General features: G+C 49.2%; 1 protein-coding gene across 5 annotated transcripts in view; it reads left to right on the forward strand.

Annotated features, from left to right (window-relative positions):
• Positions 1–24,994, forward strand: part of ZC3H3 (zinc finger CCCH-type containing 3) — a 136,706-nt gene that overhangs the window by 99,991 nt on the left and 11,721 nt on the right. For all 5 annotated transcript variants that reach the window (XM_066209065.1, XM_066209004.1, XM_066208939.1 and 2 more), the window contains 4 exons: positions 4,716–4,797; positions 6,389–6,544; positions 8,263–8,332; positions 12,894–13,025. In XM_066209065.1, the coding sequence (XP_066065162.1) occupies positions 4,716–4,797; positions 6,389–6,544; positions 8,263–8,332; positions 12,894–13,025 (440 nt within the window). The remainder of the gene's footprint in view (positions 1–4,715; positions 4,798–6,388; positions 6,545–8,262; positions 8,333–12,893; positions 13,026–24,994) is intronic.

Below are 24,994 nucleotides of genomic sequence, written 5' to 3' on the forward strand. Positions count from 1 at the left end.
TGCTGATCCTCGAAATCCGCAGAACCCACTTAAATGAATAATAATTAAAGAAATAAATTTCCCCAAGTGCAGCCTCAAAACTTTTGGTTCAGCAATAAAGCCAAGGAGAGACTCGGAAAATGAATCGCTCGGCTCTTTCCGAAGGAGGCTGCGGTGGGCGAGGCGGGATGATAATGGGAACTATTAAAGGAGCCAGCATGGTTTAAGGAAGATTTTTCCAGGTCATCTGAGAACAGGCTGAGGAGAGGAATACCTGAGGGATAAAAGGATTGAGAAATCCCAAAACCATGGAATTGCGAGTGAAGGGTCCAAGGGATTGAGGAATCTCCAAACTAAGGGATTGAGCTTGAAAGGGGCCAAGGGATTGATCTCAAAGGATATAAGGAATTGAGTAATCCCAAAAACAAGGCACTGAGATTCAAGGGGCCGTGGAATTGAGCTCAGAAGGGATCAGGGATTGAGGAGTCCCAAACCCAAGGAATTGAACTCGACAAGCCAAAGGACTGAGCTCAAAAGGGATCAGGGACTGAACAATTCCAAAACCATGGGATTGGTGAAAATAAATAACGGGAAGGTGGGATGACCCTGTTGTGGTCATCCCCAAGTTGGAGTGCTGGCCAGTGCAGCTGATCACCTGCCTGCCATTGCTTGGGCAAACCCCTGGTTCATTCCCTCTATGTGAAAGATTTCCATAAGTTATCCTTGACTTGGGATGGTGGAAGTAGATGGGGAGCAACAGGCTTGGTACTCAACACTCATCATTCTAACAGTGTTCTCACACTCTTGCCCATCCCTCAGCCCTTCCACACCCCAGCTCTGAATTTCTTCCTTTTTTTCTGCCTGTTTCAGTTTTCAACTGATTGTTTCCCTCCACGGGGAAGATTTCCACGAATTATCCTTGATTTGGGATTGTGGAAGTAGGTGGGAAGCAATGGGCTTGATACTCAGTACTTTTCATTCTAACAGTGTTCTCACCCTCTTGCTCATCATCCCTTGGTCCTGGCTCACCCCATCTCTTGATTTCTCCCTTTTCTGGATTTATCCCTTTTTTTTTTCCGTTAAATCAGTTTTCCACAGCTTTTCCACCACTGAAAAAAAAGTAAACTGCTGGATAAGATGCTCCAACAGACCTTTCCATTAGATGAGGTCTTGATCTTTGAGCTGTGTCTTGGAGCAATAAAGTCCTTCCTAAATAATTAAGCAGGTGATAATTAACTGTGATATTTTTTAACTCAAAGGAATATTTGGAATGTTGTTTTCGGGGTCTGTTTGTTGCATCCCGAGCCCTTGGGTGATGGGGAGCTGAGCAGGAGTGTTGGACTGGATGGGAGTATCCTGATATCCATGTGGGAATGCTGGAAAGCACCGAGTGTTGCTCCTGAGTGCAGTTCCTGGGCTCCCAAGGGAAATTTCTTTCCCTGGAGGAGAAGGACCTTGAGCCTCGAGCTGTGTTTTGGGGTTATGGAAAAAAACCCCAGCATGCCAGAGATGGACCTGGATCCACTTGAGCTGAATTTAAGGATAGGAAAAGGTCCGAATTAACTTAGGGTTGTTGGTGTAGGGGTGCAGCATCCAACCTGCTTGTTTCAAGCTTTTTTTTTTGTTTGTTTGACAAGGATAAATCGTGCCTTTCCCCCCCCTTTTCCATCAAAACCTGGGATTCCAAACGTTGAGCCAAACGCTGCGGAAAACACCGCGGGACTGCTTGGCTCTGGATTCCTTCCTAGGAGCAGAGGGGGGGGGAAAAAAAAGGAGTTAGGCTGTAGCCCCCGCTATTAATCATAGCTGTAATCATGCATTTAATGAACATGACAGCTCCCGCTCCCTCCGGAGAGACGCGCGGAGTCTCCCCGGCTGGATTGGGAACAACAATCACTTCTCACCGCGAGCCACCGGAGCTGCCAGCGTTGGGTTGGGATGATGCATTAAGAGGAAAAAAAAAAAGCCTCGTTTGCATGGGCTGTGGGTTTCCTTACGGATGATGCTCTTCCAAGCGACTGAATCGTCGGGAAAGGGGGAGAGAAATCCACCTGTCCCTTCCACAGGGTGAAAAATATCCCGCCTGACACCGCTGTGCTGGGTGTAATCGCTTCAAATGCCCTCAGTGTGCAGTTCTTGATGCTCTCTGTGACAGCTTTTCTTATTTTCCTGCTTTTTTTCCCCCCTCTCCATTCCGTTCCCGCTGCCCTTGGAGTGTGCACATGGGAGGAATTTGCTGTGGCACCTCTTTAAATTTCCATGGTGAGGAACTTTGGCAATGCCAGGGATGTGGGAGTCACTCTCCTGGTCCGACAGCACCCCTGTGTCCCGATGTTCTCCCTGGCTGGGAAGGGATTGAGGAGAAAAATGGGACAGATCTGGGACTGGGATGTGCCCAGTGTTTTGTCTGGACCAAACCAGACTCCCAAAGTTGAGCCCTGGGGGCATTGTTTCAGCTTTTTGTTTAATTTAGGCCAGACTACAGCAAATTTCGTCTCCTGATGTTGGAAATTTAACCCTTATCCCATTATTCCCGTGTCTTTTGATGTCCCAGTTTCACCCCAATTTCAATAATACACTCTCCAACGCCAGGAATATTTATTTATTAATGTATTTATTAATGCAAATCTCTTGTGGTGACCAGTTGGCAATTCTGAGTTGACAACCACCCTAAAAAATCCAAATTTAGGCTCTTTGGACCTCCTGAAAAGTCGGGAACATCCAACCTCCTCTCCTGCACCCCCTTCTTGTTACTTGGATGTACACAAAGCTTTTACTTTTATTTAATCTTTCTTTCCACAATGCAAGAGCTTCCAAAAATACCCTCATGACCGAGCCTGAGTTTTCTCCATAAATCCCAATGGATGGTGAAATGTTTGATTACAGAGCTTTCTTGGCTTGGCTCCTCCTGGAGAAATATTTGGGTGGTTTTCTAATAGTTTGGGGAGGATTTGCACACGGGATGAATAATTAGGGAGTGGGAAAATGTGTATGGGGAGTTTCTGTGCCACCTTCCAGGTGCTTTGCCAGACCTGGATGGATCTCACATGGATTTTTGTCATGGATGGGATCAGCTCTTGGATGGTTAAACTGCCTTTGGGATGCGAGTTAGTTCCTGGAATGGGAGATGCACATTGTGTTATTGCATGACTTCTTGCTGCAAGATGGAAACTGGGGAAAAAAAGCCCCAAAAAATTATTCCACTGATGTATTTTTGCTGCATAAAAATTCCAACCCGCTAGCAGGAGGCTGTTGGCCCCTTTATTTATCCTCTATTTTTCTCTTTAGTGATTCATCCTTTCTGGCCAAGATGACCTTTGAGGGCCCTTCCAGCCCTAACCATTCCATGTTTCTGTGATTCCAGACTTGTTCATCCCTGTGTATCAGCTTTTATCCCCAAATATTAAATATTTAGAGGGATTGACTGCTGCTCTCAGGAGCTGATTCCTGGTGTAGCTTTGAGGAGTATTATGTAGAATTTGAGAGGGCTGAGGATGCTCCAGCCCTATTTTAATGGACTTTGATTTGGGGCTTTCTCCCCACATGGTTTGGGAAGTCAACCTTGCTCTCAAAGGAGACCCTTCAGCAGCATCTTCGGAGCACCCCAAAGTTGACGAATGTTTATTGTAGCACTAAAAGGATGCTCCTACAGCTTGGGGGGAGGAGGAATTAAAAAAAAACAAACAGGGAAAAAAGCCCCCTCAGTGGCGGCTCGAATGCCCCGTTGATGGAATTTGATGTGCAGAGGGAACAGATGGGGCTTTGCCGACGCCGGCAGCCGAGTGACAGCTCGCGGTGCCGCGCAATCAAATTCCGCTCGCTCAACTTCCCAACACGCCCGGGCTGGCAGGTGAGTGACTGAGCCGCTCTCATCCCACCTGGAAAACTGAAATCCAGCCTTTCTTTCCCGTTCGTTCTTCCCTGCACCAGTCAAGGATGATTTAATTCCATGCGTGCGTGGATGGGAGCGGGTGCCGGGCTTGTCCCTGTCCAGCTGCGGGGAGCGGCCAAGCCAAGCGTGGAAATTCGTTGTGTTGATGGTGGAAGCGTGGGATTTGCTTACCAGAAGTGTTCTGGCACGTTTGGTTGCTGAGGGGAAAAACTCCTGCTGTGTTTGGGGCTGGCGAGGAGCACTTCTGCCGGGGCTGCTCCAGAGGTGGGAAGTCCCTACAAAAGGGCGTCTTTGTCCATTGGTTCTCTGGGAACTCTGTGCTTTGGGTTAAATGACATCATGGAATCATGGAATGGTTTGGGTTGGGAGGGAACTTGAAGATCATCCAGTTCCACCCCCCTGCCAGGGGCGTGGACACCTTCCACTATCCCAGATTGCTCCAAGCCCTGTCCAACCTGGCCTTGGACACTTCAAGGGATAGGCCATCCATGGTTTCTCTGGGCAACCTGTGTCAGGACCTTCCCACCCTCACATGAAATAATTTCTTCCCAATATCCCATCTATCCCTGACCTCTGGCAGTGGGAAGCCATTCCCTCTGTTTTGCCACTCCAGGTTCTTGTCCAAAGTTTGTCTCCAGCTCTCCTGGACCCCCTTCACGCACTGGAGGGGGCTCCAAGTTCTCCCCAGAGCCTTTTACAGGCTGAACAACCCGAGATCTCCCGGCTTTCCCTCATAGCAAAGGGTCTTCATCCCTTCGATCATTTTTGTGGACCTAAGGGCTGTGTCAATTCCTGCAAAATTTCTCGATTCTAAGCAATGATCCATGTTTTTCTCTCTCTCCAGCACTGAGATTGCACTCCACACCCAATCCTGGCGTCTCTCCACCCAGCCTGAGCCGATACTCAACGTGCCGATACATCGCCAGGTCTGTACTCGTGGGAAGCAGGAATGACGTGCTCCATCTTTGGAATTATGCTCAGGAGGGAGTCAGGAGGTTCAGGAGCAGCTGTTGAACTGCAGGATGGTTTGGTGAAGCTCTGGCTGCTTCTTTTCTGCAGCTTCTACTTCGAGGTGGTTGTGAGCTCAGCCAGAGCCTCCCCACCCTCCCAGGGAGGAATTTCTTCCCAATATCCCACCTAACCCTGCCCTCTGGCAATGGGAAACCATTCCCCATTTTCCTGGCACTCCATGCCTTGTTCAAAGTCCCTCTCCAGCTCCCCTGGAGCCCCTTTAGGCACTGGAAGGGACGCCAAGGTCGTCCTGGAGCCTTCTGTTCTCCAGGCTGGACATTTCCCAGCTCTCCCAGCCTGGCTCCAGAGCAGAGGGGCTCCATCCCTTGGAGCATGTCTGTGACCTCCTCTGGATCTGCTTCAGCAGTTCCACATCCTTCTGCCATTGGACTCCAGGGCGGGAGGCAGCTCTGCAGGTAGGGTCTCACCTGAGCTGGGCAGAGGGGCTGAAATTCCCCTTTTCCTCCTGCTCACACTCTGGGATGAGCCCAGGACATTCTGGGCTCCCATGGCTGGATCATGTGGAGCGTCTCATCCACCAACTCCCCCGAGTCCTTCTCCTCAGGGCTACTCTTAATCCCTTCTCCACCCAGCCTGGATTTGTGTTTGGGATTACCCACCACACACCCAGCACCTTACACTTGGCCCGGCACCTCTTTTTAATCCAGGAGCTGCAGACACCAAACAATTACAGAGGTGAATATGTACATTTCCTCTGAAAGTAAGTTCCTTGAACCTGTATTTTTATTGGATAACGCACTGAATCCTCAGCAAACTGGAGATGACTGTGCCCTACTACCAAATTACATGCTCTGAGAGATCTGATGTGCCCCCCGTGGTTTGTGTTCACCTGGATCTCAACACTTCCCCTCTTCCACCTGGTCCCACACATCTCAAGAGCTGCTGGATAATTCCCTCTCCAGCTGGAAGCTCATGGGAAACATGTTCTAAGCAACTTCTGAGCTCCTCAAGTAGCTTCTAGTGGGACCAGGCAATTAAAAAGGAGCTTTTCTGGTCTTTGGTGGTACTTTTTGTTCCTGTGGCCATCGTGTAGATCCTCGTTCTTTGAGGTTCGTGAGCAGGTGCCCACTTGAAGGCCATGAATAGCATCGGGCCCAGCTGGTGGGACATGTGCTGAAGAGCTCTCCAAGTCATTCAGCCTTGGCATCCCATGCTGCACAAGGAGAGGATGTTTCCTCCCTCACCAAATTCCCCAAAAGTGTGGGAAACCCTTTCCACGCTCATAAAATTTGAGGAGAGAATCAGAGTCATGGGGGTGGGAAGGGATCTCACTGGTGACTTTGGTGTTATCTTGCAGATTTGGGTAAAATCAGCCAAAAATTGAAAATACTTGAGGGCTTATGAGCACGAACTTCCTAAATATTTCACTCTCCAACGATGGGCTCCCCTGGGGTTTCAGGTGGTGTTGAGATGTCTGTCTTCTCCAGGTCGTCGTGGTGTTGGAGCTGGAGGTTTTCCCTGACCTTGTCCCTCTTTCTCCTTCAGCCGTGCTGTGCAGAGGAGCTTGGCCATCATCCGTCAAGCCAAGCAGAAGAAGAAAAAGAAGGAATACTGTATGTACTACAACCGCTTCGGGAAGTGCAATCGGGGCGAGAGCTGCCCCTACATCCATGATCCAGAGAAAGTGGCTGTCTGCACCAGGTAGGGATGGACACGGAATTGTGGTAAACTGGGACTTGGGGTGGCTTTGGTGTTTCCTTATTGGATGTTCCTGAGGGAAACAAACTGATGACAGAGATGTAGAACAACAAGGATGGGAGTTCTGGGTCAGGTGTAGTTTCTGCACTCTTGGGTTGGAAGGAGGAGGACAAGAACAGGCCAGAGAGTCATGGAATTGTTTGGGTTGGAAGGGACACCAAAGATCATTGAATTCCAAACCCCTGCCGTGGGCAGGGACACCTTCCACTATCCCAGGTTGCTCCAAGCCCTGTCCAGCCTGGCCTGGACTTTCTGGCTTGGCACGGCCACAGCTTCCCTGGGAATTCCATTCCAGGGCTTCACCAGCCTCATAGGGAAAAGTATCTTCCTAATATCCTATCTATCCCTCTGGCAGTGGAAAGACATTCCCCTTGTCATGTCACTCCATCCCTTGTCCCAAGTCCCTCTTTGGCTCTCTAGGATCCTGTTTAGGCACTGGAAGGGGCTTTAAGGCCCTTTTGGAGCCTTTTTTTCTGGGCTGGGTGACTTGAACCCCTGCCCTCACCACACTCCAGGTTATTCCGTCACGAGCATTCCTCAATCCGTTTGAATCAGTCCACCAGGTTTGAATCCCTCAGCCTGTGACGTCGTGCAGCTCCGGGACTCGGTGATTTATTCCAGGAGAGCTGATCCATGTTGGCAGCTCATTAGACCTGCCCAAGAGTTGATTAAACTCTATTATGAGTCATTTAAAAAGTGCAGAAAAGCCAACTCCACTGATGAACTCCTGGAGTAATTTCTCCATAAAATTGCTGCTGTGCTGGAATCACTTGGAAGTTGCTGAAAGCTCGATGGGAGACGATGGAGGAGGGGGAGGTGATTTATTGTTTTTTAACTGATTTTACTCCTTCTCACTGATTCTCCCATAACAAATCCCATAACTCCTTGCCTACTTTAGGAGTTGTGCTCCTTGAGGTCTTTTGAGTCTCCATCCTGTCTCATTTCCATGGATCATTGGAGGACAACACTGATTTCTCCCAGTTTTGTTTCTCGTTATCCTGTTTCCTTTATCTCCAATCCCATTCTTTAGCTTTCCCTTATCATTTTTTAATTCTGTTAATCTGCTCTCAGAGTGGGCATTCCTAAGAAAACTCTTGACATCCTCATGTGCTTTGGGATCTTGGTTCCTGTTCTGGGCCTGTGTTTGCTCCTCCTGGTCATTGGCCTCTCCCACATGGAGCTTCATCCAGCATCTCATTGAATGGGATCATGGAATCCTGGAAGGGTTTGGATTGGAAAGGACCTTCAAGATCATCCAATCCACCCCCCTGCCATGGGCAGGGACACCTTCCATTATCCCAGGTTGCTCCAAGCTTTGTCCAGCCTGGCTTTGAACACTTCCAAGGATGTGGAATCCACGACTTTTGCCAGGAACTTGGAGTAGTCAGGGCTCTAGGAAGGACCTTTCTCCTTCTGGGAGCATCGTGTCTGAATTTTGGGATACAAACCTTGCTCTACTTCCTAATGAGCACCCAAATGTGATGAAGGAATAAAATCAATCAGGAATCATCAGCTGCTCTTCCAACAGGGGGGGTCTGTACTAATTTAGGGTGTGAAACGGGTTTATGGATGAGTTTGGCAGCAATTGTGTGGTTTTGTATAAAACCACGTGTTTTGTCACTCACCTAGTGTCCAACCCTCTCCATCTACTTTATCTCCAGGTTTCTCCGTGGCACGTGCAAGAAGACGGATGGGACCTGTCCATTTTCCCACAAGGTGTCCAAGGACAAGGTCTGTGTGACTTCCCAGTGGGAATGTGGCTCTGTGTGCAAAGGGGTGGTTGTAGGAAGCTTCTTCCTCTCTGAGTGCTTCCAGCTGAGTTCGGAGTTTCCTTGCCGAGCTGTTCGGGCTCCTGAATCGTGACAGAACCATGGAATGGTTTGGGGCGGATGGGGACCTTCAGGATCATCTCTTTCCAACCCCTCTGCCGTGGTCAGGGACACCTTCCCCTATCCCGGGTTGCTCCAAGCCCCAACCAACCTGGACCTTGAATTTTTCCAGGGATGGGGCAGCCACAGCTTTTCTGGGCAACCTGTGCCAGGGCCTCACCACCCTATGGCTGAGGTCTCGAAAAGACCTGTGAAGTCTTAGAGGTCTAAAAAAGACCTCCAAGATCATCAGATCCATTTAGTTGTGTCTATTCCTTCCCTACTTCCATAAGATCACATTTCCTTGGAAATCCCTCTCTGCTGGGGTCGGAGGATGTTTTAACAAACATAACTTGGAGGTTAAATTAATAAAAATCAATTCTAAAGTACCAAGCAGCAAAATCAGGTTGAAAACGAACAACTTTGGAGTTCATTGTTTTCCACCTTCTTGATGTATTTGGAGCTCTGTGGTTTTATTACATGAAGTGGAAAAATAATCCAGGGTTTTTACTTTGGGTTTATCAGTGATGATTTAGCACCTCAGCCTGTGTTTAGTGGCTGGAATCTCCACTTAGATGTAGCTTTGGAGATTCCAGCACGGAAGCTGCGGTGCCTGAGGCACGTTCCTTGTCCGTGGGGAGCTCATAAGTTATCCGGGAAGTCGCTCTGAATGAGACACGGAGCACCAGATGTTTTTTACATGGATTTCTCTTCAGAGTCACTTAATCATGAGTACATAAAACAGGGACAGGGACAGCTGCATTCCCTGGCTCGTGGCATGTCAGAGCAGGAATGGGGATGAGGATTGATAAATTGAAAAAATGAGAGTTTGGGTGTTTGTTTTTTTTTCATCCTGTAACAGTGTCAGACTTCAGAAATAAAGAAGCCAAGAATGAAGGAAGGTCTGCAGTTGGTTTGGCTGTTGGTTTATCTGAAATTATTGTAATTAGTGAGGCCAACAACTTCTTGTCATCCAAGTAAACGATGTGCAACCCTCTACCTGCACCTCTGAGGCAAAGGATTGAAATTCGTCCACAGAACCATGAACTCCAAATTTAATGGAATTTCAGAAGGTGGTGAGGTCTTTTTTGGTCCCGGGGCAAAGAACCTAGATGAAACTTGGGAACTGGACATGCTCAAGGAGCTGTTGCAGTTGGTGATTTAACCACCAAAGAATGTGATGGTTGGATGTGGATGAATTTGTGGTCTCTCTACCCAGAAATATTCCTCGGCATGTTTAAATTCCTGGTGGAGACGTGGCCTCAGTTTCCCCTCCAGGAACACTTGGTTCCTCAAGGAGGACCTCCAGGTTTGGCTTCTGGGCTGTTTGGGGTGAATAAATGGAGGATGATGGAAAACTCAACCTTTAGCAGCATCTCACCGGTTCGAGAAGAATAACAGTGATATCAGTGGTAATAAAACTGAATTAAAAAGGAGTGACCATGTCAAGGAGCTGTTTGCCAACAGCATTTTGGGGCAGAATCCCTGGGATGGGATCCCATGGGATGCAGTGACCTCAGCCCATCTCACCTTTATCCTGAGCTAACGAAGCATCACCTAAACTCGAGATGAATTGCTAATTAACAAACCAAAATCAAAACGGGCAGTGCCAGCTCTGAAAAGCTTTTGGAGCACGTTTTTCCTGCCATGCTCCGTTGGGAAGGGGAATTATTTTTCACAGGATTAACCACCCTGAGGGTGGTTCAAAGGTCTCCCTGTTTGCCACCTTGTCATCAGCGAGGGCTGGAAGAGAAACAACCTCCTCCATGGAGTTCAAACTTGTTCCAGGGTGATTTATTGCCACGGGAATGCTGCTTCCCAAAGCGAGAGGCAACTTTGCTTTCCAAGTCCCGGAGCTCCCTGTTAACCCTGGTAACTCTTGGCAGAGGTGGCTTTTCCCTCATTTATCAGGGCTGGGAAAAGCAAGTGAAGGCACTCAGCTGAGGAAGGAAGCAGTTTTCCTCCTGCTTGTGGAATTTTTGGAGTAAATCCCACCTTTTCCTCAGGTAAAGGATTGTGCATGGTTGGTTTTTGGCTGTTTGAGTTGAGGTTTTAATGTGATGCTTATTTTTCTTCCATGTGGGATGATGTGGTGGTTTGGGGGTTCCTGATTTCACTTTGTGGGTGTTGGAGAGGGACACCCCAAAACCTGCCCATCTGAGAAAGTTCAGGTTGTTGTGTATCTCACCTCAGTGGGGTTTTACTGGGATGGGATATCCAGTCCTGAAGGTGAAGGATCAAAGGCTTGCAGGGCTTGGCTCTTGGTTTCAGGGCAAAACCATTTCTCAGCCTTTGTGTATTTCTATGCCCCGGTTTCCCCACTGAAAAATGGGAATAATCACTAATTTCTATGGAAAAAATCACTGTTTTCTATGGAAAACTGCATGGATTCAGCTGCCAGAGCAGCAGGGAGCTTTTCCCCATCCTAGAGCAGCAAACTCCTTGCTCCAACAAGAGAATGGTCGCCAGGATGGAGGATTGTCACGGAGCTTTGCAGATCCAAACTCTGGTGGTTTCCATCACCCTCTGGTGATGAAAGAAAGAGCCTGGGGAAGAGGGAAAGCTCTTCTTGTTCTGCCATGGCACACAGTTTTTCCACAATGGATCAGAGCCACTGGCACATCCCAGCAATGGGGAGAAACCAGGAAATCTGAAGGAAGCGAAGGTTGCGAGAGGCCGGGACTCGAGAAGCCGCCCGCTGCTGTTCCAACAGCTTTTCCCCTTGAGGAACTCGTAAAGAATCAGCATTTTTCTCCCTAATAGAGCTTCAAAACTCAGTTGTGAGCAATTTGGAGGCTCACGTGGAGTTTCGGGTTCATTTAGCTGCTGCCTCCAGAGCTTGTAGAGAGTCAAAGCTGTCGAAGGCGGCCGCAGCGCCCCAGTGCCTTGAATTAATGTTATTGTTATTTGTGTGGACGTGCTGGGGTGCAAACAAGGTTAATTGAAATGAGAGCGCTGCTTCCTCTTGATAATGGCTCGGGCTTGACAGCGAGGAGGAGTTTATTTTTGTCAGAGAGCTGCCTTTATTATCCCTTTTTATTAGAGCTAATTTGGGCTCTATATCAAAAACTACATTAAGGGAATCGTTTACGGTCACACCACCAGCACAGCCAAAGATCGCCCCAGAGCCCTGTCCTTTATGTTAATGTCTGCAGTTAAAAGACAATTAAAAATAAACTCTCCTCTTTTAAAGCACCCTTTGTTTTCTTTCCTCTCGGCCTCCAGCGAGGCAATTTAGTTCAACCCTTAATGTGCCCTTCAGGGATAAGGGATTTTTCCGGATAGCCCCGGCCGTGGTTACTGCAGGATTGTAAATATTACTCGGGGATGCTTGAACTGGTGGGACCAGGATGCTACTGGTGAATGGGGGGATCAATACCACGCCGAGCAGCGAGGAAATTTGGGACGTAGGAGCAGGAGGAGCTGGACCTTTGGGAAGCACACATTCCCTGTGACAGCTGCCTGATCGGGGCGGGAAGCGGGAAGCTGCCGGCGGTAGCCGGTGTGTTAAGGATGCTGAAATATGGCAGCAGGCTGGTAATTTGTTTTTAATGATAACAGCTGGCAGAAGGTGAAGTTTGTGCTTTGAGGACGATGAGGAGAATCCTTGCTGCGTCGGTTTTCCCCGTCGGCTGTCACGCTGCGGAAGCTCGGGAGCGCGGGATCAGGGATCTGCTCTGTGTATCCCGCTGCTCTCCTTCTCCAAGGCTCATGGCAGGAGCCCGGGCTCTTCTCCTCCTTTCACTCCCTCCTGGAGCATCCCTGCCTGCCCCAGTAAGCAAGGACAGGCATCACAGCCCTGGGGAGTTCCAGGATAATACCTTGGAATGATGCAGACCCCCAAAATCCTTGCGTAGGTGCTTTCTCCCCCTCTTTCTAGGAACCACCTTTTGAAGCCTTTATTAAACGTCGTTTCCAGCCAGCTTCATATCCATGGAAGAGCCAAATGGAAAGCACCCCCAGGATGCTGTTTTGGCCTTTGTGATGGCCAGAATTCCCTGTGGGATGTTGCAGCCGGGCTGGGTGTGATCCCTGCACCACTGTTCCCTTCTCCATCACTGCATCATCCCTTGTGAAAGGTGTTCCCAGAATTTATGACATTTTCCCATCCCTTCCCTATGCTGTCCAGAGGGAATTTTCTTCCTGGTGGCAGTTTCCAGCTTTTTGCCCTCTCTCCAGCATCCCGAAGGATGCTGAGGGAAGTGCCTTCACTCCCTGCATATCCAAACACTGGGAATGCGTAATACCAGGGAGCCGCCTTGCAGGAGACCAATGGAAGAGCTAAAAACACCTCTGGGATCGGTGGCTGGCAAAAGATTCCTGTTTATTTCATGCTTGTCACGCTTTTATTTCAGGTCTGGGGGTTGCAGTGATTCCGAGTCACGGGTTTAGGGAATGCTGACGGATTTCTCCTCCTCTTGCAGATGCCGGTGTGTTCCTACTACTTGAAGGGGATCTGCAGCAACAGCAACTGCCCCTACAGCCACGTCTACGTGTCCAGAAAGGCAGAAGTGTGCCAGGATTTCCTCAAAGGATATTGTCCCATGGGAGAAAAGGTAAAGAGGGATTTATCCCAGCTGCTGTGGGCCGAAGCCAAAGCCATGAGCAGCATCCTGCACCAGCTACAACACCACAGGGAAGGGCTGGAAGCTGCTCAGCACCTGGATGTGATGAACAACAGCCCTGTGCTTTTCCAAAGGGTTTTGGCAAAATGGTTTGGTTGGGAAAAAAATGGGAAGAAATCAAAGGTTTCATCTCATCAGCATGCTGGTGCTTCCCTGGTAAGAGCCTCCATGGGGTGTTCGTGTTATCAGTGTCTGAGCTGGAAGCACTTGCCCTGAAAACCCTCAATGAAACAGATGAAAAATGCAGGAAAAATATTTAGGATTCCCTGTTTTACCTAGAAAATCCACAGGCATTAATGCTTATTTTCCAGACTGGCTCCGTGACGGGTTAGAACTTGACCCTTAAATCCTGTGGCTTAGTTTTAGGAGTAAGACCAGCTTTGCTCAGCCAGCTCAGCATCTGGCTGTGCCTGGGGGAATTCATGGAGCCACCTCCAGGTCCTGAGGATGGTTTGGATCTGTGAAGTCCTACATGGACTTCATGCACACCCTGGGGAGACCTCATCCATGAGCTTTTGGTGTCTGATGTAATGTGGAAATTGTAGGAGCAGCTTTCCTGGAGCAGAGCTTGGAGCCAGCTGCCATTTGCTCTTCCAAAGGAATTTGGAACACACAGGATCTTACCTTTCTGAGTCGTGACTAAGGGAGAGGGTTGGCTGGAGTTCCCTTGGGAATCCAAGCGATTGTCCTGACTCCTCTTCACCGTTATCCAAATGGTTTATGGGTTATGGTACAGGATTTCTCCTCATCCTTGGACAATTGTGACCAGCAGGAAAGGGGGAATTCTGTCCCTCTGCCCCACTCAGGTGAGACCCCACCTGCAGAGCTGCCTCCAACTCTGGGTCCAGCAGAAGAAAGAAGATGTGGAGCTGCTGGAGTGAGTCCAGAGGAGGCCACGGAGATGCTCTGAGGGTTGGAGCCCCTCTGCTCTGGAGCCAGGCTGGGAGAGCTGGGAATGTCCAGCCTGGAAAAGGGAAGGCTCTGAGGAGACCTTAGAACCATTTCTAAGGGGCTAGAGGGGCTCCAGGAGAGCTGGAGGGGGACTTTGGACAAGGGTCTGGAGTGCCAGGACGAGGGGGAGTGGCTTCCCACTGCCAGAGGGCAGGGATAGATGGGATATTGGGAGGAAGTTCTTCCCTGGGAGGGTGATGAGGTGCTGGCACAGGTTGCCCCAGAGGGCTCTTCTCCTCCTTTTATCCATCCTGGTAGCGCTCCTTTGCAGAGGTACAACTCATCAAGAGAAGCAATGGTTGCTCAGATCCCACCAGCGTGGCCACCAGCCTATCTAAGAATCCAAACACAGCATCAGATGGAATCCTAGGATCATTTAGGCTGGAAAAGACCTCTAAGATCATTGGGCCCATCTTTGAACCTGGCACTGTCAAGTCCCACTAGACCCCGTCTGGTGTTTTCCCCATTCTTCCCCGAGGAGAAACCACCAAAGAGCAAAAACCAGGCAAAAAAGCCAAAAGTGAGAGTTTTAAGGAAAGCAGGACATCAGCAGCAGCAGAGGGAAGCTCTAATAAATTCGTCTGGGCCTAATTACTTTTTGTGGCAGTGCGTGGAGGGGGGACTTGATGCAGGATAAACATTCCCTCAGAAGGAAAACACAGGCATCCTGCCACCTCCCTCCAGCGCAGCGCCAACCACGCAGGCAGGGTCCCGACAATTATTTTTAAAATATTCCAATTTAAATGAAAATATAAAAGAGATATTTAGAATATTTATTCTATTAGGAAAAGTGCTTACGGCGTCACTTTCAGAATGTCGGGAAAGCATTCTCCTCCAGATGATGGATAGCAGCCTGTAATTATATATGGGGAGAAATTGCTGAGCGGGCCATATTTAGCTGGGGAGGAGAAATTCCAGCTTGGGCCATTAAGGGTTAATTTTATTCTCTAAATAATATAAAAAGTGCTGAGTCCGTGCCTTTGCTCCAAGTAGAAAGTCCTCAAATGGACCCCGGAGAGTTTATAATATTCCACTGAATCAAGGAAAAATGTTAACCTTGCTTCATAAAACGATGGCTTGTTAAAGATGCGCAGTCCCTTTTCTTGTGAATTATTTAGGACGGGAGTAAATCTTCCCTCGTTCTGCCTTTCCCTGTCCGGGCAACGTTGGTTTGAAGCACAAAGAGCACGGAATGCGAAGGTGTGCGACTCCAGTGGAGCATCCTGGCCGGATAAACTCTGACAGGGATGGTCCATAATTAGGAATTGAGGTTGTTTTATGTTGATACTTGGCACAATGGGCTTTTCTCCCGGTAGAGTTTCCCTCTTTGTGCTCTCCCAGACAAACACAATTCCTGACTTTTAGCAGGCCTCCATCAAAAATGTCCATTATTATCTATAATTTATGACGTGTCGTTGGCAGTGTTGTCTCTTAAGTACTTCCTAGCACGTGTTGCAGGATTCTCGGGACAAGTTGATCCATCTTTGACCCATTCCGTGGGCTGTAATTCCAGCTGCTCTTCATACAAATGACGCCAGGACTGGCACGCTCTGGCTTCACCAGAAATTTAGAATTAAGTGAAAAAGCTTTATTTTGCATTCCCAAGTCCTTTTTTCAGGAATGTGGACCGTAGAGGGTCTAAATCCACGCTTGGGGACAGGGGACAGCTCCTGTACAAGACCATGATCACATCCTTCGTAAAGGGAATGTTACCCCCAATAATAGTTAATTGGTCAAAAGTTGGACCTGATGATTTTGGAGAGCTTTTCCAACATAAATGTTTCCAGGAGTCTGTTTCCAGAAGGGAGCTGGTGGCAGAGCTAGGACCTTGATTTCCAGCATAGAGGTTCCTTGGTCATGGGCTGGGAAGTTCCCCCATCATTTGTGCTTCCTGAAGGGATCATCCCTAAACACAACGTCATTTGTGTCCTTTAAAGCCATGGACTGATTCCCACCTTGGAGATCTCTGTCCCAATTTTCCTGGAGCTCTCTGCCCTTCCCTGGCACCCTGACCTGATTTATGTTGGGAGGTCCCTCTGGGCTGGCCACCTGCGCTGGTGGAAGCCCCAAGAGGGAAGTGGGATGAGAGGGAGAAATGGGGCCTCTTGCAGGTTCTTCCCAGGGTTTTCCGGAGATGTTTTCATGAGTTGCTCTACGGTCAGAGCTCCTCTGTGGTTCCACATCCCTCCTCCCACATGGGGCCTTGTGCAGGGGCTTGGAGGAGGAATTCTGTAGGAGAGGATGGGATGAGGCTGGTGGGTGTGAGGGATGAGGCAGCACCAGTGAGTGAAGTGTCTGTGGTGATGTGACCCCAGAGCAAGGGACAAGCAGGAGACATTGGATGGAGACATTGTGGATGTCCCATCCCTGGAAATGTTCAAGGCCAAGTAGGACAGGGCTTGGAGCAACCAGGGATAGTGGAAAGTGTCCCTGCCTATTGCAGGGGGTTGGAACAGGATGGTCTTTAAGGATCTTTACAACCCAAACCAAATTTGATGGCAAACCATGGGCTGGGATCTCTTTGTGGCTGAGAGCCTGGAGCTGGGAGCTCATCCATAGGTGATCCCGAGGAGCACCTGCCTTGGGATTTGCTTTCCAGGCACAAAAGATGAAGGAGGGTAGATGTAGATGGGATATTGGGCAGAAATTCCTTCGTGTGAGGGTGGTGAGGGAGGCCCTGGCAGAGGTTGCCCAGAGGAACTTTGGCTGCCCCATCCCTGGAAGTGTCCAAGGCCAGCTTGGACAAGACTTGGAACAAACTGGAATAGTGGAAGGTGTCCCTGCACATGACAGTGGTTTAGAATGAGATCATTAAGGTCCCTTCCAACTCAAACCACTCAACGATTCCATTGCTGCATCTGGAAAATTGTTTTGTGTTAAATAATCTTCGCCCCTCCGTGCCCTTTAGCGCCGGAGCCGCATTAAATCCCCTTCTCTGGACTGTTTCCATCGGCTGCCTTGGAGCCTGTGGGTAAATTGTTCCCTCGTGGGAGCTGTTAAACAGTGAGACACAGTGAGATTAAACAACAAGACTTCCTTGGAAAGGCACGGGGAGATGTACTGGAATAAATCGTGGATAAGAGGAGAATCTGTTCCCATCCCTCTGGAATCCCGACCGGCACAACCAGCCTTGTGATGGCGAAGCCTAACATGGGGACCTGCCATGGCAGGAGGGTTGAGCTGTGCTGGGACCGCTCATCCCAGCTCATCTTATTCCTAAAATCCATCTTTTTATTGGACCAACAGATTTCACCAAAGCTGTAGTTTCTGCCTTACCCATGTAAAAAACACGGGACAGGGCAGCACTGCCTGAGGAAGTGCTGCTTCCTTGGGAAGAATAATTGTCCTCCCCCAGGTGGAGCTTGGTGTTTTTTTTGCAGTGGCAGCTTGATTTTTGCTCTAGAAAATCCAATTGTGGGGATTTTTTTCTCAGCTGAAAGCTCATTCTTGTGTGGTTTTTTTGTGTGTTTGGTTGGTTATTTTTTTTCTTTTTCTGGTAGAAGTTCAACAATTTCCAACCAGAAACGTATTTCGTGTGTCTGATACATTCAGTTTAGCACATTTCTATAGAAAAAGTTGCATGAGCTGTGTTTCAACAGTAAATATTAAATGTCTATGGGGTTTTCTCTTAATTATCCAATGATGGAGAGCAACAGCCTGGGATCCTTGTTTTCCTTATCTTTTGTCACGGAAAGGTGAATTTCAGCATTGTTCATGCTTTCTGATCTCAGCTGATTTTTCTGGTTCAACCAGCATTTTTCTTTACTCACAACCATCAGATCTTGGTGTTTCTGGGTCTTTTGTGGTCTGGTCTGGCTATTTTCTCCTCCTTTGATCCCAGGTTGACTTCCAACCAACTTGGCTTTTCCTTGAGGAATTCTTGAACAAAAGGTTGTCCAGCCCTGGCACAGGCTGACCTGGCAGCTTGTGGAATACTCATTCCTGGAGGGATTTAACAGCCCTGTGGATGTAGCTCTTGTGGACATGACTTAGTGGTGGCCTTGGTAGTGCTGGGGAAACGGGATTTTCCAACCGAAACGATTCCCTGATTCTGTAATAATTCAGAAATAGCTGATGGAGAGCTCTGCCTTTGATAGCTCTTTTATAGTCCACTGCAGCTGTATGAAAATCAACTACAAAAGCAACTTCATTTTGTTTATCCTTAATTTTGGCTCTGGTTGACAGATGTTTTCTGGGAGCTTGACTTGGGATTTTTTTCCCCCATAATGTGTAGCAGAAATCTTCAGCCACCAAAGTGATGAGTAAGTGAAATTTTTATTTAAAATAAAGAATGTGTAGGATTGGTAATGGGGCTGTTTTTAAGTTCATCAGTAGTGTCTAGGGTGGATTTGAGCTGCCTGAAATTTCACCAGGTTCATCCCTTGATTTGCTGGGAATGCTGAGTCCCTGTCCACATCCTCTGGGCAACAAATGCTGCTGATAATAAATGATAAATCCCAGTTGTGGCGATGGGATCTTCCCATTGGGAACACTTCATAGCCTTCAGAAGAGGTTTAAAACCAATCAGGATTTTTCCATGGCCAATCCTATCTGTGTATCTCTATGGAAATCTTGTGGGTTTCCAGTTGTATCTCGTAGTTTGTAATGGGATAATGAGGGTTCTTATTGCTCCTTTAATTTAACTGTAGCATCTCCAATGGAATTCTGATCCTCATGTTAAAGATGGGGCTTATCAGGATGAACTGGAACTGCTTAACAGCCTGGGATTGTTGATAACAGCACCAAGATAAATCCCAGGCTGAGATTTTTCTCTTTCCTACACTTCAGTATCTTTGTAGAAGGAGGTGGGTCACAAAATGTTTGAAAACTGGGAAGTTTGGGAGGAGAGCAGCCACGGAATCACAGCTCTAAAGTGGGAATGTAGCGATGAGGCAGAGAGTTCCTGATTTCAGCCTGAACTTCTGTAGAGATGAACACAAAACCCAGCAGACTGTGTCTTTGCTTCTTGTCTGGAATCTCCCTTTGATCTGATCAGTTCTCTGTCGGAAAATCCCCAGATCCCGTGAGCAGTGGGTGATTCCCAGGATCACAGAATGGGTCAGGTTAGAAGGGACCACAGTGGGGCATCTGGTCCAAGCTCCCTGTTCCAGCAGCATCATCCCGGAGCACAGGATTGTGTCCAGAGGGTTCTGGAATATCTCCAGGGAGGGAGACTCCACACCCTCTCTGGTCTCTGTTCAGGGCTTGGTCACTCCACAGGGAAGAAGTTCTGCCTCATGTCCAGGTGGAACTTCCAGGGATCAGTTCCTGCCTGTCCCTCCTGTGCCATTGCTGGGCTTCACAGAGCAGAGCCTGGGCCCTGCTCTGAGCCCTCCCTGCAGACAGGGACAGACAGGGATGGGGTCCCCTCTCAGCTGTGTCCCCTCTCGAGGCTGAACAGCCCCAGCTCCCTCAGCCTGTCCTTGACAGAGATGTTCCAGTCCCTTCATCATCCTCATTGTCCTCCTCTGGACCTGCTCCAGGAGTTCCATGTCTCCAGCACTGGACAGAGCACTCCAGAGGTGCCCCATCTGTGCTGAGGAGAGGAGCAGCATCACCTCCCTCAACTTGCTGGCACCTCCCTCAACTTGCTCTTCCTGGTGCACCCCAGGATCCCACTGGGCTCCCTTCCTGAGCCACCTGGAACCAGGCTGTGGTGGGGCCCCATCATCCCTGATGGAGATGACACCGTTGGGAATGTCCAGTGAGTGTCTGCCTCACTCCACACCCAGCAGTGATAATTTGGGAATTACCATTGATGAGTTCTCCGTGTGGAAGTGGCTTTTGAGTGGGAGGGATGGGATCGTGGAGGTCCCTGATGGAAATGGGATTCCTCAAAGCAGCTCAGGGGATGGTTGAATTCCATAGGCATTGCCACAAAAGGATGAATGCCAGGTTTGAAATTCACCTTCTGGATGCCCAAAAAGTTACAGCCAATGACTTGATACCCAGTGGAAACCAGTGACAGGTGGTGTCCCTCAAGGGTCTGTACTGGGACCAATCCTAATTAATGCCTTCATTAATGACATAATGGGATTGGATGCCCCCTTGGCAAGTTTGCAGATGACGCCAAGTAGGTGGTGCCATTTTTTCACAGAATCCTGGGATTACAGACTGGTTTGGGTTGGAAGAGACCTTAAAGTTCCAGTTCCAACCCCTTGCCATGAGCAGGGATTCCCTCCCAGCTGCTTTTCTGCCTCTTAAAGATGATTTTCCTAATGATTTTCAATACACCATCCTAGTCTTGCTCCAGCTCCAGAGGTATTTTAGCTCAAATGTTATTTTATTTCATGGAAATACCAAAGGAGAGGTTTTATGGATTTGCGGTGGATCCTAGAGAGCTTTTAGATCCCAAATCCTTGTGATTATTTGGAGATGACCATCGGGAGTCATCCCTTTGCTGCAGGCATTTTGCTGGGCAAACTGTTTTGAGGGCAGAAACCTCTTTTGGAGCAAATTCCTTCGGCGAACCACATCGGTTAAATTTCTCCATCATTACTCCAGTCTGGATGATGTTCGGATGTATTGTCCTCCAGGTTTTAATGACAGGGAGCTGGGATTTTCTTTTTTTTTTAAGGCTATTTCCATCTGCACCCAATTATAAAAAAGCCATCGGAAAAAAAGCCATTTACTGGCTGTCACTTTGGAGTGGCGTCAAAACGGCTCCGGCACCTCCAGCCATCACTTCCCAACAGCCACTTAGAAGGACATTAAAACAGCCTGACATCCATCCAGTCCCTTAATCCGCTGCTTGGCCATGGGGATACCTGGAATAGCTTCGGCAAAAGCTGCATGGATGCTCAAGAGGGCTTTAAAAAGTAGAAAACACTGGAGTTGGGGCAGTTGAGTTTTGAGGATTTTCATGCTCCCCTTCCCCTGAAGGTCAGGTTGGTGGGATTTGTGTGCATCATGATGGATAGAGGGATGGACATGGATCCTAAGGAGATGGGAAGATGCTCAAGCTCTTTGTCATCTCTTCACAGAATGACAGAATATTCTGAGTTAGAAGGGACCCACAAGGATCATCAAAGTCCAACCCTTGTCACCTGCTGTCCCCCACTGCTGGGAAAGGAGCGGGGGGTGAGGTTAAGCCTGGAGATACTTGAGAAGTTCAACCTGGCCAAACTGCTGTCCAGGAGCCAGGAATGCCAGGCTGGGTGGGATCTCTCCTCCCCACCCCATAAGGTCAGTGGGTGGTTGTTGGTTGGCCCAGTGACCCAGCTTCACCTTCCTCCCACCCTCCAACCCCTCCTGCCAAGCTTGTTCATGGAAAATGTTCATTAACATCATTCCCAAGACTGAGCCAGGACTTTCCACCAGTTGCTGCCTCCTCCTTTGCCAGCTCCGTGCTAAAGAAGGCTGGGCCCTGCAAACCTCCTCATCCCTGTCTCACTCCCGGAGCACGTCGGGCCCCGTTGGACCATTTAAGGCCTTGTGGATCCTTGACAGCACCTGGAATTTCACCCAAAGCTGCCTTGGCAGCCAGGGAGGAGTCCTGGACACAGGATCTGCCAGCTGGGCACCATCCCAACCCCGGGCACCGTTGTTGGACAGGCTGTGGGGAGAACCCCACAGCGGGGAGTCTGGGATTGGGACATATCCATGGCAATGTTGGCGTCCTCGCCAGCACCTGGTGGAGCCGGAATGGGGTGAGATTTCTCCCTGTGGCTTTTTAGGGATTCTCTGGGGTTTTCTCATCTTTTTGGTGGAAGGGACCAGACTTTTTTTTTTTTTTTTTTTTTCCCTTCTTATGGCCCAGCCTGTGGTCTGGCGGGGGTCCCGGGGGGGTATAATTAGCCACCCCGACAGGTGGCAGGGATCGGATGGCCCCCAGCACCACCCCACAGCCCCGCTCGGCTTCACCCCGGCTGACGCGTGGCTGGTGGCAAAATTCCCTATGGAAACCCAGCCCATGGATCTGGCAGGAGCAGGAGAGCTACTGTAAATAAACAGAAGGGGTTTTTCCAGCCTCCGGAGGTGATTCCAGCCTCACCATCCCAGCCGTGGGACAGCGAGGATGGACGGAGCGTTGCGGAAGAAGGGGCCGGAGCGCTGGGAACGGTGCGGAAAAGCCATTAGAAACCCGAGCTGGGGACACGGCCCCGGGATTAGTCACACACGGTTTGTTTTCTTTGTTAAGTATCTTTTTACCATGGAGCCAATAAACATGGGCTGCTCCACGGATTCACTTGGAGGCTGGGGCTGGGTAGGGCACTGGGGAGGTGGCACGTCCCAATCCCGGTGCCCAGCCGGGATCATGGTGCTGTCCCACCCCATAATCAATGTCCCGCTGGGAAGGAACAGCCACATTTCTTGGCCTTCCCCAAAACAGCATAATTCCTCGATGCAGCAGTGATGCATCCAGGTGGCTTTTTGAGGTCAGGGCTCCTTTTTCCTACTCTTCTTTCCAAGTCTATTTTGTGCTGGAAACTCCTTTGCAGAAGAGGATTTCACATCCTTTTCAGGGATCATCCTGAGCAGAGCCAGGATTTGGACTTGATGATCCTTGGGAGTCCCTTTCAGCTCAGGATATTCTGTGATTCCAGGAACTGGAGATGGTCAGACCAGGACCTGGCACTGAGGCCCATCCTCACAATCTCGTGCTCCACTGGGATTGTCCCTTCCAGGTGGGCTTGGAAGCTCTGCCCATGCATTTATCCCAGTCTTCAATCCCTAGTGGGCTGTTCCTTTGTTTTTTCTCTTCCCTAATTTTGTCCCATTTATTTTAAAAGAAGTTATCAGGTTGTAGGATTTGCTTTTCTGCTTGCTAATGTTTGTGGAGAAATTCCTGTGTTTGAATTCCTATCTGGTTACCGCCTTTTCCAAGCATTTCTCTTTGGTCCAGGATGTATCCTGTCTGCAGGTAAAGTGAGAAAATGAAGAAAATATCCTGTGGAGCCAGGCTGGGAGAGCTGGGAATGTCCAGCCTGGAGACAAGAAGGTTCCAGGGAGACCCTAGTGGCTCTCCCAGTGTCTAAAGGGGCTCCAGGAGAGCTGGAGAGGGACTTTGGAAAAGGATCTGGAGTGACAGGAGAGGGGGGAATGGCTTCCCACTGCCAGAGGGCAGGGTTAGATTGGATATTGGGAAGAAATTCTTCCCTGTGACGGTGGTGAGGCCCTGGAATGGAATTCCCGGAGAAGCTGTAGCTGCTGCATCTGTGGAAGTGTTGAAGTTCAGGTTGGAGCATCTGTGGAGGTGTTGGAAGTTCTGGGGGCTTGGAGCAACCTGGGATAGCGGAAGGTGTCCCTGTTCATAGCAGGAGGTTGGAACTAGATGATTTCTAAGTCCCTTCCAACCTAAAGCATTCCATGATTCCATGTTCCTAAAAAAACACAGGATTTGGGAACGCTGGCAAAGCTGGGCACTGTTCAGACATTACTCAACTTCCAGGTTGGTTGTATAGTTACTTCCCATTCCAGCTCCTTGTAATAAAAGATGGAAAATCATAGGAATGGGGGTTTAAAGTGGGGTTTTTTTTGTGGAAAAGCAGCACTATCGCTGAGCTGCCCCCCACACTGAGCCCATATCCGTGTGTCCGTGTGGATCCCGGCCCTCCTGCTGCTCAGCACCAGCCCCAACCTGCAGCACATGAGCTCCTTGCTCCGCTGCCGACTCCAGCGCTCAGCCCCGGGCAGCAGAGCCCGTCAGATCCTTCTGCTTCTCAAGGAGAGAGCTCGGCAGGGATCCCGCTTAATCCCAAAGGTCAGCATGGGGAGCTGCTCCCGTGTCCCCACAGTAAAGTTGCATTAAAAGGGCAGGAACTGACCTCCATCCCACGTCGTCGGCAGGATGGATTTTTATAAACAGGCCAGAATGGTGGTGCTGAAACCCTCCCTGTGTTCCTCTCTCCGTGGGTTTATCTTGTTTTCCCCAAAATTTGAGTGTCTGTAGCACGGAGGAATGGGATGCATGGGCATCCGAGTGTGGAAGGACACACATTTCTCATGGAGAAGGTCAACAAGGGAGTGGATGTTGGAGTTGGGAATATTTGGTTGTGCCATGTGTGTTGGGTTGAGTCTCTCCATGGATGTCACGATGTGATGCAAAAGTCAAGCTGGGTGGGATGGAGCACCCTGGGTAGGAGTGGGACTAAGAGGGCTCCAGGACCTGCTCCTACCATTCATCCCTTGGGATATGCTGGGATGAGCTCTCTGGATTGCTGAGAACAGAGATTAGAGAGAGGCTGTTCTTCTTCCTTCCTTCCACCTTCATTCCCAAGATGAATGATAGAAATCCCAGCCGAAGGCATCTCCTCTTCCCTACCTGCATCTCCTCCTGCCTTTCCCAGTGCCAAAAAGTGCCATTTCCCAGCAGAAAGCCTTGTGGGGCAGCTGTAGGACACTGATGACACCTCGTTCCCACTGGTACCACTGGTGGCTGCTGGGAGCTGCCAAAATCCAGAGCTGGGAGTGCAGGAGCATTTTTAGGGATGAACATCTCAATGCTGTTGTTTTAACAGCCCCATTCCATGGCCACGCTGAGCTTCCTTGGATGGGACAGCATCAACCAAGCCTTGGGAAGAGCAGGTGGAGCTCCAGGCCTCATCCATCTTCCTCAGAAGGCTGGTCCAGGCAGCAATCCCAAAATAAGTCCTGAAAGGATTTTGTTCTGGCTCTTCTCTGCTCTTTCCCAAGTCCCAGGCATGTCTGGGACAACAAAACCCTGTGTCATCTCCATAACCAGCTTCTCCAGCTCAGATAACCTCCTTGGGACTTGTCCAGGGGTAAATCACTGCTGTTAAGGCTTTGGTGGTTTCAATCCATAAGATCAAGCACTTGGAAAACCGTGGGCGACTGTGGAATGTACCACACTGGAATATTATTTTTAGTAGCAGTTTTTCTTGGAATATTGTTTTGATGCAAGGGAGGGAAACGCCAACACATCCCTCTCTCCCTTCAGCAGGGTGTTGGTGCCACCTGAAGGAGCTCAGCTGTGGATTCCTGTGCTC

Source organism: Chamaea fasciata, unplaced genomic scaffold (genome assembly GCF_029207755.1).
Source record: "Chamaea fasciata isolate MVZ Bird 193981 ecotype frontalis unplaced genomic scaffold, bChaFas1.0.hap1 SCAF_1, whole genome shotgun sequence".
In the NCBI taxonomy this organism is placed as follows: Eukaryota; Metazoa; Chordata; class Aves; order Passeriformes; family Sylviidae; genus Chamaea; species Chamaea fasciata.